This window comes from Sus scrofa, chromosome 4 (assembly GCF_000003025.6).
Source record: "Sus scrofa isolate TJ Tabasco breed Duroc chromosome 4, Sscrofa11.1, whole genome shotgun sequence".
NCBI lineage: Eukaryota > Metazoa > Chordata > Mammalia > Artiodactyla > Suidae > Sus > Sus scrofa.
This window is the reverse complement of record NC_010446.5, coordinates 4,083,593-4,099,106: the sequence shown is the minus strand read 5'-3', so window position 1 is coordinate 4,099,106 and position 15,514 is coordinate 4,083,593. Positions and strand designations below refer to the sequence as shown.

The window sequence follows — 15,514 nt, the reverse complement described above, 5'->3', positions numbered from 1 at the left end:
ACGACGAGCCTGGGGCACAGAGAGCTCGTAATTACAGCCGATGCTCTGGGCTTGGGCCTCCGCCCCACACGCTGCAGGAAGCCAGGCTGAGGTCCAGTCCCCTGGGAACCTCGTCAGGCCATGACTGGCAGGAGCTGATGCCGTGACACGGAGGTGCTTCCCCGGATGAGCCCAAGGCCACGGGGACAGGGAGCACAGCCGGAGCGGAGCTTCGGGGAGGTTGCTGGGCGGCGCCGTGGAGGGCGGGACACAAGCAACGCATCTCTAATGGCACTGTGTGCGGTGTCGCTGCTGCTGTTACCCCATTCAGATAAGCCCTTCTGTTTATGGAATGGGGATAATTTCTTCCGGGTACCACGAGCTTTATTTGTTTATTCCACAGCCATCAGCCTCTGTGCGTGAGCCAGGCCTGGGCTGGGCCCTGAGAGCGTTCAGTCATTAGCCATCCGATAGGGTGATGGTTGGAAGGAGAGCGGAGAAAACTCAGGCTCTCAGGCAGTGTTTCTCAATGGTGTGAAGAGGTTCCCTGTGATCCTGGATAAACCACTCAGTCCCCAGAGCCAACGCCAATGGACAGAGCAGGAAACAGCAGAAAACTTACTTAAGGGATTGAGGTGAGGCATCGAGGCCACGGTGGATTTGAAGATGCTTCCTAAAGATCAAAACTTACCAGTCAGACCTCAGGCCCTGTGGTCAAAGAGAATGGGGCTAAACTGCCAGTTCTGCTCCTGGCCAGCTGGGCCACCTTGGGGAGAGACTCTCACCCCACCCATGAATCAGGGACAGCCACGGAGTCCCTCCAACATAGGTATTGAGCATACCAAGTCTGAGGATGGATGGAGGCACCAGGGAAGCCAGAAATATCTAGGAAAGATGAACTGGTAGCACTGAATTATCCAACTCGCAGCTGGGACTTGGGCGTAGGACGTGCTCTCAGCAGCACTGGGTGACAGCATCAGAGGCCTGGGAAGCAGAAGGGCTGGTCCGGTCCATGGGTGGTCCAGAAGCAAGCTGCACTGGCCACCTCGAAAAGATGCTGCCCAACCCTGTGCTTGGTCCTGTCCCCACATGGTCACCTCCTCTGCTCACTTGGGCACTCCCAGCCAGTCTTCCAGACCAGGCCAGCTGCTGCTCCCAGGCCTGTGCTGCCTGAGGACCAGGGCTGCTGTACCCCAGCTCAGATGCTGGCCCCTCACTTCTGTGTGCTGACCTGGGCCTCAGTGTCCCCGTGAAGGGCAGTCCCAGAGCCTGCCGGCCCCCAGAACTGCCCCTCCTGCCTCCTGTAGCCAGGAGGGCTGCAAAGCATGGGTTCTGGAAGCAATCGGACCTCAGTTTGCCACCTGCAGCATCAGCATCACAGAAGAAGAGGAAGGAGGAGGAGTCTAACATTAGGCTTCATGTGTAACGTTACCTCTTCTACTAGCCACGATTTTCTAAAAAGTAAAAAGACCTAGGTGAGATAATATTCCCAAAATATTACTTAAATAAGTCATCAATATAAAAACATGCATGAGATGCTTACTCTTTTTCATACCAGGTCTACAAAACCTGGAGGGTTGTCCCTCAGCGCTTCTCAGTTTGGACCAGCCCTGGACGGGTCCATGGCCACACAGGCTGGCAGCATGGGCCTTAGCGCATTGCGCTGTTCACTGCCCAGGGAGTCAGGTCAGGGTCCTGCTCCTGCATATGTGCCCTACGGGAGGAAGCAGGCACCGCTCAGCCCGTCCCGGCCTGCCTTTTCCAGACCCTCATCAACCCTCAAAATCTAACCTTTGTCTCTGCTCACCACGACACGCACAAGTGAAATGCATAGTTACTGCTGGCTCTGGCCTCAGATGTGCTGAACAGCCTTCGTCTCTGCATCTGGGAGGCAGTAGATCTTAACGCTTCTGATGTGCCCCGTACAGCCTGGATGACAGTGGGCACAGAAAGAACTGCCAGGTCACTGCCCTTCATTTCTTTTCAGCAATATTTAGGCACCTCCTCCTAGATACCAGGCTCTGTTCCAGACAGGGGCACCCCAAGGAGGAGACTGACTCTGCCCTTAGGAAGCTTACATTCTTGTGTGTGAAGGCAGCTCCTAGGCAGATAAACCACCAGACATTTCCATGTGAAGCCCCTGCTGGAATTGCTCCAATTCTGGCCGTGAAATCACCCACAGGTCACCTTCCCTGTGCCAAGGGATATCTAGCTGTTTGGATGTTGTGATGCTCCTGGGTTTAACCTACTTCCCACCATGTCGCCGTTAGCGCTTTCATTTTGTTTTGCTTTGTTTCTCACTGAAACGACTGTCAGGAGAGTTTGTTTTGTTTGTCCCCAGAATAGAGCAGACCCTCTCAGGCTACAGATGTATTTACAGAGCGGATTCCCTTCAGATGTCTAAGAATAACCGAAACCTTACATCGCCTCAGGCATCTGGAGATGCGTCCGTGAGTTTTGTCTAGTGTGTCCAGGTGACGTGTGGTGGGCTGGGCTTGCCTGCACCCCTGTCCCCTTGGGTGGAGCCCTGTGCTCCTGCATGGCTCCAGCCCCTTCCTGGAGGGAGCAGAGGAGGCCACTAACTCCACTCCCAAACGTCAAACAGGGTCCTGCGGTTTAGGCCCCAGACAGTCAGCCTCTTTGCACTCAGAGGCTACAGTGGTTGGCTGGGAACAGTTGTGGGGCCTCTGGGCATCCAGGAAGACTGAATCCAGGCCTGCTGGGTCGCCCTCTCTTCTCCGGGGGTCTGCAGACCCGCAGCTGTAAGAGTCACTCAGAGCTGTCCTGTGTGTGGGCAGCTCGCGTGCCCTCACACACCCCTTCTCTCCTTCTCTGTCCTGCCCTGAGCCCGGGCAGTGGCCCTGGGACCACTCCCCTGGCCCTGTGTTGGCTGCTGTCGATGCGGTCCGGCCAACAGGAGGCGCCAGCCAAGCCCAGGGGAGTGAAGCAGGGGCACCCTTCCTGTGCCCTCTGGTTGAGTGGGCAGCCGTGTTCCTCCCTGGGGTGAGAAGACCACGGCTCTGACAGGCGTGCCCCCCCGCCCCCGGCATCCACGTATCTTCCATGAAAGCCCAGACACACAAATCTGCCAAGACCAGAATTGACACCAAGAAGGAAGAGCCTCCAGTGGGGAGAGGGAGTGAGCCTGGTCTCGCAGCCAGAGGCAGCCTGACCTCCGGCCTTTCCATCCTGCCCCCTGTCCACCTGCTTTATTCTTTAAGCAAGCTGGAGTGGCGTCTTCTGCTACCTGTGACCCAAAACCTTGTCACTGATTCAGAACCGGGGTAAGTGGCAGTGAAATCTGTGTTCTGGGGACAGAGGGGGCTGAGGCCAGCGTGCGGAGGCTGAAGGTGTGGATTCTGTGCCCAGCGCTGGCGTTGTATGAACTGGACAATGTGGCCAGTGACCTGACCTCTCCTGGGGTTGGTCCTGCTGTTCCCCAAACCATCCCCTGGGCCCGGAAGTTCTTCAAAGTCTGGATTCTGCTCCGCCAAGAGCCGGTCTGAATCCAGGCGGGCAGGATGGCAATATGCCAGGGGGCAGAATCAATCTAAATGCAGCCTTGCTTCCTGGGGCTCTAGATCAAGGCTGCGGGAGGGCAGCTGGGTGCACCCCGACCCTGAGTCACCATGTTGGGTGTCTGCCTCTTGGGTGAGCCTCTGACCTGGTGTCTGGCTCTCGTTGGCCCAGATTTCTGGCCATATGCACCCAATCCAGCTTCAGCCTGGCCTGCTGGGCTGGTCCTCCTCTCTGTCTCCTCTTCCCCAGGTGGCCTGGTCACCTGTCTGGACCCCTGCTGAGGACCCCAGATTTTGAATGCTCTCATCTGTAAAAAGAGAGCTGCTTTAACTGAGAGGTTGTAATGAGGGTCAGAAGAAGCCACTATGGAAGTCCATGGCCAATGGCTTGCACACGACAGAGTAGGTGATCAGCTCTTAGCCCTCTGGGCATCGGTTTTCTAATCTATAAAATGGGTCTTCCCCCAGCACCATTCTCTGAATTTCCCAGCAGTCTGGTGAAGGGTCTCCCTTTTGTTTCCTGCCCTGCCAGCATTCCATTCTCCACAAAGCTCTGCCCACGGCGTGCCCCTGCTCAAAGTCCTCCAGGGCCTCTCCTTAGCACACAAGGCCCTCCTTTATCCAGGCCTCAACACTCAGACAAAGCCACCGACCCCCACCGCCCTCTCTTCCCCCAGCAATTATAGTTCCTGGATGACGTGTTGCCCCCTCATTCTGAAGTTCACGCTTTCCCATCTAAACCACCAAAGCGCCACCTCCTCCAGGAAGCCCCCCCTCACTCCCAGGGTCACCATCCGTCACAACCACAGCAGGACTCCACCCCAAGACTCTGTGGCACCTTTATTAAAGTCACCCCCACAGCATCACATGCCTTGTTTGTGTCTTTTCCACCATCTAGACTAGGAAAGCCCTGAGGGCAGACGCTGTGTCTTATCTTTTCCTACAGGCCCAGAAATCAGCACAGGGCCACACAAACAATAGATCCCAGTAAGCATCTATGAATAAATAAGCAGAGATGGAGTGAGCCGACACAGAGAACAAGTCACAGGGTCGTAAAGAAACCTGGGGCACCCAGTCTCAGACACGGCCCATCCCTGGCACAGGCTCCTGTGCTCTGCCCAGCGGCTCCCACCATCCCGCCCTCCTCCACTGTCTCAGCCCCCTGCCCCAGCACCACACTCTGGGCCACCCCACCCAGGGCTCAGTCCCCCAGGGAAATCAGCAAGACAGAGGCTGACAGGGCTCCCTGCGCCCACCTGCTGGTCCTGGAGGGGGACGTCCCCTGGCTAGGAGGAAAGGTCACTCCAGTAACACAGGAAGCGGCTGAAGCTGGAGAAAGGCTGGACAAGAAACCCAGCTCTCCCCTGTCATCCTGGAGAGGGGGCTGGCCTCAGAATGACTCCACTAGGGTCTTGGAGGTCAGCCTTCTAGGTCAGAGTCCCAGGGGCCATCGGATCTCTGCCTGCTGTCCCATCCCCCACCCCCCGGCGAAGATTCTAGACAAATAACGTGGAGACCTCAGAGGATCTCGGAGGGCACCAGGTCAACAGCCCTTGGCCTCTGGGACCAGCAGCGCCCCACCGCCTTGGAACAACTGACGCGGCTCCTCGGGGACAGTTCCTGAAGCCGGTCTGGGCCCTATTCCTCCGAGAGTTCTCACTGCAACCCCTCCCCAGGGCTGAAGGCGCAGGAACCGCTCGCCTCAGCTCTGCACTCTGGCCAGGCCTCTGCCCGCGCCTGCTCGGACGCCCGGTCTGGGCAGCCAGCGGATGTTTCCCCCCGCGGGACCCAAGACGCGAGGGCTCCGCGCACCTCGCAGTGGGCGGGGCTTAGAGGCGGCCATCTTGGCTTTACACCTGCGACGGCCGCCGGCGGGGCCGGCCCGGCGGGGCCCTGGCGACAGGCGCGGGCGGGGTGGGGGCTAGCGGCCTTCTCGGGGGCTCGGGCCCTACTCTGCCGCGGCGCTGGCGCCTCCGGTGCCCTGGCCCGGCCCCGCCGCTGCGCTCTGCCCCGGGCGCCCCCGCCCCAGCCCGGGGCCCCCACTCACTCTCGCACAGGCGGCGCCGCAGCTTGCCCCGGATCTTGTCGATGGCGTCGAAATCCGACACGTGGAAGACGTGGGCGGCCTTCGGCTCCGAGGCGATCTCCTCCAGCTCCTCCCGCAGCGCCTCGCCCACGCCCACGGCGAAGATGCGGATGCCCGCGCGGTGCGCGGCGAGGGCGGCGGGCAGCACCAGGTCCTGGCTGCGGCCGTCGGTCAGCAGGATGGCCACCTGCTTGAAGGCGCGGTCCCCGGGGCGGCCGCCGGCCCGTGGCGTGAAGCTGTGGCGGGTGATGTAGCGCAGCGCGTCGCCCGTGTGGGTGTGGCCGCCCTGGTAGGCCAGCTGCCGCGCCGCCGCCTTGACCTCTGCCCGCGAGCCGAAGCGGCCCAGCTCGAAGGCCGTGGCCGGCTGGTCGCTGTAGCGCACGACGCCCACGCGGGTGCGGTCGGGGCCCACCTCGAACGTGTCCACCAGGTTGGCCACCCACTGGCGGACCTTCTCGAAGCCCTCCTTGCCCACGCTGGAGGAGGCGTCCAGGAGGAAGACCAGGTCGTAGTGCACACTTTTGCAGCCTGCAGGGGCGAGAGGAGGAGCGACAGGGGCCCCGGCGTCACGGGGCGAGCACAGGGTCTGGGTCGAGAGGCGTGGCGTCCGGCCCCGCCCAGCTGGCTCTCACGCCTGGTCCCAGCCGTAAAGCCCCAACCTGGAGTGCCTGGGGGCCACGTGACACGGAGTGTCCCCAAGGCTGCTGTGAGGTTCAGCTGACTATATATATCGCTGATATTTATCTTTGTATGTGTAGTTTGTATTTATTTATATACATAGTTAATATATATTTTATATGTAGTCAGTATATATTTTTATACTTAATACATTTATATTTAATGTAGATGTTTACGTATAGTTAGTTTTATATATAGTTAATATGTTTTTGTATGTAGTTACTATATATAGTTAATATGTATTTTTAATATAGCACATATATATATATATTTTAATTTTATGACTGCACCTGAGGCATATGGAAGTTTCCAGGCCAGGGATTGAATCCGAGCTGCTGCAGTGTGAGCTTTAGCAATGTGGGAATACTTTTAACCCACTGTGCCGGACTGGGATCGAACCCGTGCCTCCAAAGTGACCTGAGCCACTTCGGTCAGATTCTTAACCCCCTGTGCCACATCAGGAACTCCTATATTTTTATATATGAATAAATGAATGACAGGCATGGAACACCACTGTGTCAGTTTCTTTAACAGCTCCTATTATTTTGGCTCAAAATTGACTTCATCATCTTTCAAACTTACTACTAATCATGCACGCCCATTTCGGAAAAGGCCACCAAAACATCCATCTTTTCAACGCTCATATTTCCCTCTGATAGAGATAACCACTGCTCACCCAGGGTGTATTTCTGTCCTATTTCTATATAGTTATCCATGGACGTGGGCTGGTACCAGAGACACTGGTGTCCTTGCATTCAGCAGTGGGAGCCCATTTCCAGTGTGATCCTGCTGGTTTCCATGGCTGCAGAGATTCCTCTGCAGGGATGGACATTGTTTATTTAGCCAGTGCTCTCTTGTTGGATAGTTGAACCATTCACAGTATTTCACTATTATGAATTAGATAAAATAGATTGCAATCACATACTTTAGAAACTCCATAGTGCTTTATAAAAATGTGATCCTATTTTTACAAATGTAAATTTTATATAAAATATGTGATGCTTGCGATTAAACCAAGTATGGCGTTATGTAATTTATTTCTGATCCACAAGGCAACCTGCTGCAGAGCGCTTGCTCGTCCCCATTTTACGATTAGATAATACGAAGAAAAGTGTTTTCTAAACTCCGAGGTGCTGCCCAAACACACAGGGGACCATCGAGATGCCATGTCTCAGTTCTTCCAAAATCTGAGTCTTGGCCATGTCAACGGCAACAGCTGGGCAGCCCTCTGGGAACACATGGCACAAACATGTAATTGGTGAAAATAAAATAAAAACAAACAAAACAAAACAATCCCACTTGGTTAAATGGGCCAACTGGCAAAAGTCGAAGAGACCGTGGTAGCCAGTGAGAATGTAAAGAGAATGCCTTTGCAGGCTCAAGAGGTGGCCGTGGGGGTTGTCACTCCCCTTGCCAGGGTCTTAAAAGCCTTAGAAAGGAAGGTATCTTTGGATCCACCAATTCCAGATTTAGCGATTTGCTCTGAGAAAACTAGTAGATAAATGAAAAGGGGAAAAAAATTCCAGATGTATAAGGAACATCAGGGCGGCACTGCCAAGCAAGATCCTGGAGGCTGTGTCCATGTCCCCAGAGGGAACCACTTAAATGCCACTCCTCCTGTGCTTAGTCAGTGGACTGCCAGGCAGCCAGCACAGCGATGGGCGTGCAGGAACACTCTTATTTACCCACATGGATGTACATCTTCCACGCTGTGGTTGGGTGTAAAAGCATGTGTGTCTATGTGTACACCTCCGTATGCAGGAAAGACGCTGCACACAGAAACATGGCTTACGCCTGACAAGCAGAACCAGGAGTGAACTGTATTATGCTGTAGTTCTGATTTTATGTTTAAGAGCAATGACTTAGGGCTCGCTTCAGCTGGGCAGCACATGTACTAAAATTAGAACAATGCAGGAGTTCCCATCGCGGCGCAGTGGTTAACGAATCCGACTAGGAACCATGAGGTTGCAGGTTCGGTCCCTGCCCTTGCTCAGTGGGTTGACGATCCGGCGTTGCCGTGAGCTGTGGTGTAGGTTGCAGACGCGGCTAGGATCCCGCGTTGCTGTGGCTCTGGTGTAGGCCAGTGGCTACAGCTCCGATTCAACCCCTAGCCTGGGAACCTCCATATGCCGCGGGAGTGGCCCAAGAAATAGCAAAAAGCCAAAAAAAAAAAAAAAAAAAAAAAAAAGAACAATGCAGAGAAGATCAGCATGGCCCCTGCATAAGGATGACATGCAAATTTGTTAAGTGTTCCATATTTTTACAGGGAACTATATCCAGTCTCTTGGGATAGACCATGATGGAGGGTAATATAAGAAGGGGAATGTATGTACATACATAAATATATATGTGTATATATATATGTAACTGGGTCGCTTTGCTGTACAGCAGAAATTGGCACAATGTGGCAAATCAATTATACTTCAATTTAAACATGAAAAATAAAAGCAGCAAATTAATTTCAAAAAACAGAAAAGCAATAAAGCTAGGTCTGCTTATACACACACCCTCTCTCTCTTCCTTATCCCGCCCTGTGTCAGCGCCACCCTTGAATTTTCCACATCTCCCTCCTCCTCTCGATTTGAAAGTCCAAGTCCAATCTGCTGAGGAGCTGGGTTGCCTCCCTGCCCTGCAAGGTTGACCCCCTAACAGGATCAGCGCATTAGAAGCGTCTGCCCCGACGTGTGGATGCAGAGACCATTCCTGGGGAGGTTTTCTCCTTGACACACAAGGGCATCCTTTTGTCCTCGGGACAATGGTGGCCCAGCCTGCTCGGGCTAATTGCTGCTGCGGGCCAGGCAGGGCCTGGCCTGGGACTGTAATCCTTGAGCAAATTTGTGTTCAGGCTGCAGAAGTTTCATTTGTTCAAGAGGCCTCACCAGGAGTTCCCGTCATGGTGCAGAGGAAATGAATCTGATTAGTATCCATGAGGTTGTGGATTTGATCCCTGGCCTCGCTCAGTGAGTTAAGGATCTGGCGTTGCCATGAGCTGGGGTGTAGATTGCAGACGTGGCTCGGATCCTGCGCACGGTGACTGTGGCGTAGGCCAGCAGCTACAGCTTTGATTCGACCCCTAGCCTGGGAACCTCCATATGCCGCGGGTGCTGCTTTAAAAAGACAAAAATAAAGAAGAGGCCCCAGCAAGGGGCCATTTGCTCCTGGAGGCCAGCAGATAGGCTGGGTCCTGGGCACATAGAACGGGAGCGATGTTTTAGCAAGGGCCCCTTGACCCCTGGCTGGCAACCGTGTCCCCCTGGGCCGTCATTTTCTACTCTGTGAAATGGGGGCGGGGACAGAAGGTCCTCGGGCCTTGCCACCTTTGAATTTGATGATCCTGGGTGTCAGCTGCGCGCTTGGGGTCGTCCCAGGGACACAGAAATCTCCTAAGAAGCCCTGAGTGCCTCACAGCCAAGCCACGGTGCCCACACTCATCATTTCTAGAGAGCCGGGCTCCGAGAGGCTCGGGCAACATCAAACGCAGGGCAGAGCTTTGGGAAACCCGAGAAGAACAGGCCTTGGGTTTGTTGTTTGGTTTTCATTTTCTTTGGAGGACCTGAATAAATGGCTCGGGTCTGGCTTCCTGTGTCCCCAGCCTCACAGGGGTGGGGGGGAGGGTGGGGCCTCTCTTCTTTTTTCAGCATTGCTTAAAACTGAAGTATAGTAAATTTTCAATATTGTGTTAGTTTCAGGTGCAGAGCAAAGCGATTCCGTCATATAGAGATTTGTGTGTGTGTGTGTGTGTATTGCACATATATATACACACGTGTACATATGGCATTCTTTTCCGTTACAGGTTATTATCAGCTATTGAATACAGTTCCCTGTGCTCTGGAGGAGGCCCTGATTGTTTATCCACTTCGCGCGTGGCAGTGCGCTGTTTCCTCAGTTCCTCATTTGTACAATGGGGGCAGCATTCTAGGCCCAGCGCCTCGTGACAGGCGCTCCCCTGAGGTCTGGCTCCCCTGTGCTGCAGACCTGGTGTGCGGGCTCTGGGCCGCAGGCTGTGACCCAGACCAGACCAGCTCACGTCCACGGCCCCTTTCCCAGGACCCCCGCTGACGGGCCTCCCAGGAGGCCCTCAGACAGGCGAGCAAACCCTCCCGTCCCTTCTCCCCCCTCCCGCCCCGCCCTTCTCTGTTCCAGTAACGTCCCCGCTTCCCGGTTCCTCCGCGCCCCGGGGCCCTGGACGGACTCCTGTGCATCCAGTCCCCCCCCCCCGCCCGGATGGGGCCCAACGTCCTCACAGAGCAGGACGACAGGGCAGGGCGCCAACCCCGCCGCTGTCCCCAAACGCTACATGCTCAACAGAGACACACTCTCCACACGCTATGTGACTGACTCCGATGTGTGTTCACTCTCTCTCTCTCTTGCACACACACACACACACCAGCTCTATGACAGAGGACGCACATGGCTGGGGAACAGCTGACACGACGTGTAATGCCCCCACTCTGTCACACACAGACACAGACACACACATACATGCACACGCAGGCACAAACACACACATGTGCACGCACGCACGTGTGCACACACACATGCACGCGCATACCGACTGCTCTGCCTTCAGCCCACACAGCCCGCAGCCCCACCTGCCCTCTGGGCCTGACAGCCGCGGTCCCCCCTCCACAGCAGCAGCAGCATCCAGAGCAGACAGGTCACGACGTCCCCTCGCCGGCGGCCCATGGCTCTCTGGTGCTTCCCGGCCAGGAAGAGACGCCGCTGGGGCCCAGTGGATCGTGTCCTGTGTGGGGAAAGGCAGGCCTTGAAGGAGAGCCCTTGAGCTGCGAAGCCGCAGGAAGTGACCTCTGGCCCCCTGTTGGAGGGCTTCCCCCAGACCCAGCCTCCCAAGCCTCTTGGCGGCTCAGACTGCAGTCTTCACATAGCCAAAGGTGTGACTTTATAAGAGCCGAGGCCGCTGCTGCCTCCCCTGGCGATCCCCCCGTCTCTCCCCATCCACCCACTCGCAGACGCAGGTTGAGGACCGGCCAGGCCCCACGTCATCCGCGCTAAGCCTACGCCCATGACACCAGCCCCACTGCTCTGATTGTATTTTGTGCTTTGAGACATTTAATAGGCTGTTTTATTTGTGTCGCATGTTACAAGAGGATACCTTTACACCTTGGTCTTTGCCCCCATTTAACTCTCTCTCCTACAAACCTAGCTTGGGGCAGGTTTGGAGGAAAACAGTTAAGGTGTCCTATGGATTTCGAAAAGACCTTGATATGAATTGTCATTCATTTTGTACCGGAGTTGCCCTTGTGGTGCAGCGGAAATGATTCCAACTAATATCCATGAGGATGCGGGTTTGATCCCCGGCCTCGCTCAGTGGATGGATGATCCGGCATTGCCATGAGCTGCGGTGTGGGTCACAGACACAGCTTGGATCCCACATTGATGTGGCTGTGGTGTAGACCGGCAGCTACAGCTCTGATTCGACCCCTAGCCTGGGAACTTCCATATGTCATGGGTGCAGCCCTAAAAAGCAAAAAAAAAAAAAAAAAAAAAAGTAGCCAGTGTTGTTGCTGCTGTGGCATAGGTCATACATTGAAGCCGTGGAACCTCCAAATGCTGCAGGTGCAGCCATATAAATAAATAATTTTGACAATGTTATGTTTCATTATAAAAAAGAAGAAGAATTCTACTTAAAATAGCATCAAAAATGGATTTGGAGTGGATAAGCAATGGGGTCCTGCTGTATAGCACAGGGAACGAGAGCCAATCACTTGTGATGGAACAGGATGGAGGATAATGTGGGAAAAAGAATTGCATGTAGATGTGTCACTGGGTGACTTTGCTGTACAGCAGAAATTGACAGAACGTTGTAAATCAACTATAATAAGTGCTTTTAAATTAAAAAAAATTTTTTTAAATAAATTAGTAAAAAATACAAGATCTTTGGCATTCCCGACATGGCTCAGTGGTTAATGAACCCGACTAGCATCCATAAGGACACAGGCAGGTTCAATCCCTGGCCTCACTCGTGATTAAGGATCGGATCCAGCATTGCTGTGAGCTGTGGTGAAGGTCACAGACGTGGCTCGGATCCCGTGTTGCTTGTGGGTGTGGTGTAGGCTGATGGCTATAGCTCCGACTGGACCCCTAGCCCGGGAACTTCCATGTGCCACAGGGCAGCCCTAAAAAGAGAAAAAAAAAAAAATACAAGAGCTTAAACCACAGATTCATGCAACTTGAAGCCAACTACTTTAATGAGTTGGTTGATAAATTATCTGCATAATCTGCAAAATCATTAATAAATTAAAATTTAATAATTTTTGCATAAGTGCAAAAATAGCATCAAAAACGGGATAAAATACTTAGGAATACATTTAAACAAGACTTGCACACTGAAAACTTCAAATCCTTGCTGGACGAAATGAAAGAAGACCTACATACACGGAAAGACCTCTTCTGTTATTGCTTCATGGCTAGAGTTTCTCTCTGGGGTGATGAAAATCTTCTGGACATAGACCGTGGTAATGGTTGCACAACATCTGAAGGGAACAGTGCTACTGAGAAACACACTTAAGATGGTAAATTGTATGTTGCATGCTTTTTACTACAAAAAAAAAAAATAATCAAAGACGTCCATATCCCAATCTCTGTGAATATGTGACATTACATGGTAAGGGAGAATGAAAGTTCCAGGGGGAATTAAGGTTGCTCATCACTTGACCTTAGAATATGGAGGTTAACCTGGAGTATCTGGGTGGGCTCAGTGTCGCCACGAGGGTCCTTACAGATGAGAGGCGGGGTCAGAGCCGGAGTGATGAAGCCCGAGAAAGACTTGATCGGCCATCGCTGGCTTTGAAGATGGAGGAAGAACCCATGTGTTAAGGAGGGCAGGTGGCCCCTAGGACCTGGAAAAGGCAAGGAAGGGGAGTCTCCCCTACAGCCGTCTAAGGGAATGGCCCGGCCAACCACTTGATTTTAGCCCAGTGAGACCCATCTTGGAATTCGGATCTTGAGAACTTTAAGGTACTAAAGATATCCAAGATACCTAGATATCTATCTAAGACAAATCTGCATGGTTTTAAGCCATTAGGTTTGTGGTGATATGTTGTCGCATCCATGTACTGACACTGAGTGGTGATGAGAATCGGGGGGATGGAGGATCTTCAAGCACCCAGGATGGATGCTGGGGTGGGGGAGTGGTCCCCCAGGCAATCCCCCGCCTCCCTGCTTTCTCTCCGCCTGCCTCCTACAAAGGGACACGCAGGCCCTTTAATCCGGACTGAATGTGATCCCCACCACAAGTCACATGTTGAAACCCCAGCCCCTCGTGTGATGAAATTTGGAGGTGGGGTCCTCGGAGGGTACTTAGGTTTAGATAGGTTTAGAGGGAGGATGAGTTCCCGATGATGACATTAGTGCCTTTATGTGAACAGGACGTCCCAGGAGCCCCTGCCTCTATGGAGGGTGGACCAGTCGACCTGACTGAGAAGAAGCACTGGATTCTATTCTAGCCTGGAAGCATCCTCACACCTGGGCTGCGGACCACACGGCCCCTCACCCCAAGTGGCAAGATGGCACACTCAGACCTCTCACGTCTCCATCACCCACCCAGCCTGTAAGAGAAAAGCAGCTGACATCAGTTCTAGAGTAGGTGGCCCTGGAGGGGTGGGTATGGAACTCGCGGGGTGGTCAGAATGGTGGGCCCTCAAACCAGAGAGCCTGAGGGTACAAATCCCACTTATTCACCAGCTCTGAGATCTCCCAGATGGACCTAAACTGTACCTCAGCGTCCTCACTGAGTGGTGATGATAACAGAACCTACCATGGCGGGTTGTGGCAAGCAGATTGTCGAAGGAATTACATAATGAAACTGCATGTAAAGCGGCTTTAACCCAACCTTAAAGCCAGGTCACTGATGAGAGCCAGAGCTGGGATGCCAAGCCACATGGGCTTCCTCAGCCCACCTGCCATCCAGGAGTCCCTGTACCTGGGGTAAAGCAGCTCCCCCATGGCCAGGGTGCCAACCACTGTTCCAGTGGATATTTATGGAGCTGAAAATCCCCAGTCCTGATGTTCAGTTCTCTAGAGAAAGGGCTGAGGAAGTGTGTAGGTACCATGCATCAGGCACCTTTCAGCAATATCTTCTCTGCAAATCAGTGCCATTATCCCCGGCTTCCTGAGGATGAACCTGGCATCAGGGAGCCCAGACAACTCCACTAGGCACCCAGGCCAGGAAAAACAGAGCTGGACCTGCCATCAGGCCTGAATGACACCAAAGACCACACTCTTTCCAGCACTAGCCTTTAGCACGTGTCCCGTGTTCACTAAGCACCAGGAGCCAGTCCAAGGGCTTATACATAATAACTCGCTTAATCTGAATGGAGGTATCATGAGACCCACTTTACACAGGCACAAAGGACTTGGGAACCTGCCTGTGACTCCACACTAAGTAGCCAGGATTCAGTTCCAGGCAGTTACACACTTGTAATCAAGCAACGATGTGGCTTCTTGGGATGCTGGAATCTGGCTGGAGATACAGCCTCCTTGGCTGTGGCCTAGAGTTATTTTCACACACTGTCCTCTTTGATTGGCTCATGTTTTGTCGAGTGTTTGCACCTACGCTCATGGGAGCTATTGGGCATGTTCTTTTCTGAGAATGCCTTTGTTCAGCTTGGGATTAGGGAGATGCTGGCATCTTAGAAGAGGAAGGAAATGTTCCCCGTGCTTCTATCTTCCAGAAGGTGTTATAGAGAAGAGAATGCATGGAATATTCATCACAAAATGCCCACTGAGGAGGCAGGCCTGGTATGGAATCCTTCTTCTCTTTGGCCATATCAGTGAGACTCCATCCCCACAAGAAGAGGTGTCGCTAATCCATAAGGGAGGCCGTGAGGGTTACACAAAATAACTTCGACAAAGTATGCAGCACAGATGCTGGCACAGATCAGGTACACTGCAAATGCACCTGGTGAGATTTGTGTCAGCCTGTTTTCCCAGCCACTCCAGCCCAGCTTGGGTTCTAGCCCAGCAAGCATGGGTACCAACCACTATTCTACTTCCCTCTCGCTAGCTCTTTCCAGGGCTTGGCTGCCAAGCAGGGACAACACAGGCCACACCCTGTTCCTGGGAGGCAGGGCTCTGCCATTAGTCTCCAAAAGTCCAGCAATTAATTTACTGAGTTGAGTGCCTTCCACAGGCCAGCCCATCGCCATAGCAACCAGCCTTTCCTATTCAGGGACTCAGAGGTGGGGGAGAAAAGACACTGAGCAGAAAGCAATTTAGAGGGAGAAAATGAGAT

General features: G+C 53.5%; 1 protein-coding gene across 1 annotated transcript in view; it reads right to left on the bottom strand.

The window, feature by feature from the left end:
* COL22A1 (collagen type XXII alpha 1 chain) overlaps positions 1-15,514 on the bottom strand; it is a 244,154-nt gene that overhangs the window by 214,092 nt on the left and 14,548 nt on the right. The window contains exons 2-3 of the mRNA XM_021088863.1: positions 10,854-11,005; positions 5,545-6,111 (exon numbers count right to left, since the gene is read on the bottom strand). Of these exons, the coding sequence (XP_020944522.1) occupies positions 5,545-6,111; positions 10,854-10,947 (661 nt within the window). The 5' untranslated portion in view covers positions 10,948-11,005. The remainder of the gene's footprint in view (positions 1-5,544; positions 6,112-10,853; positions 11,006-15,514) is intronic.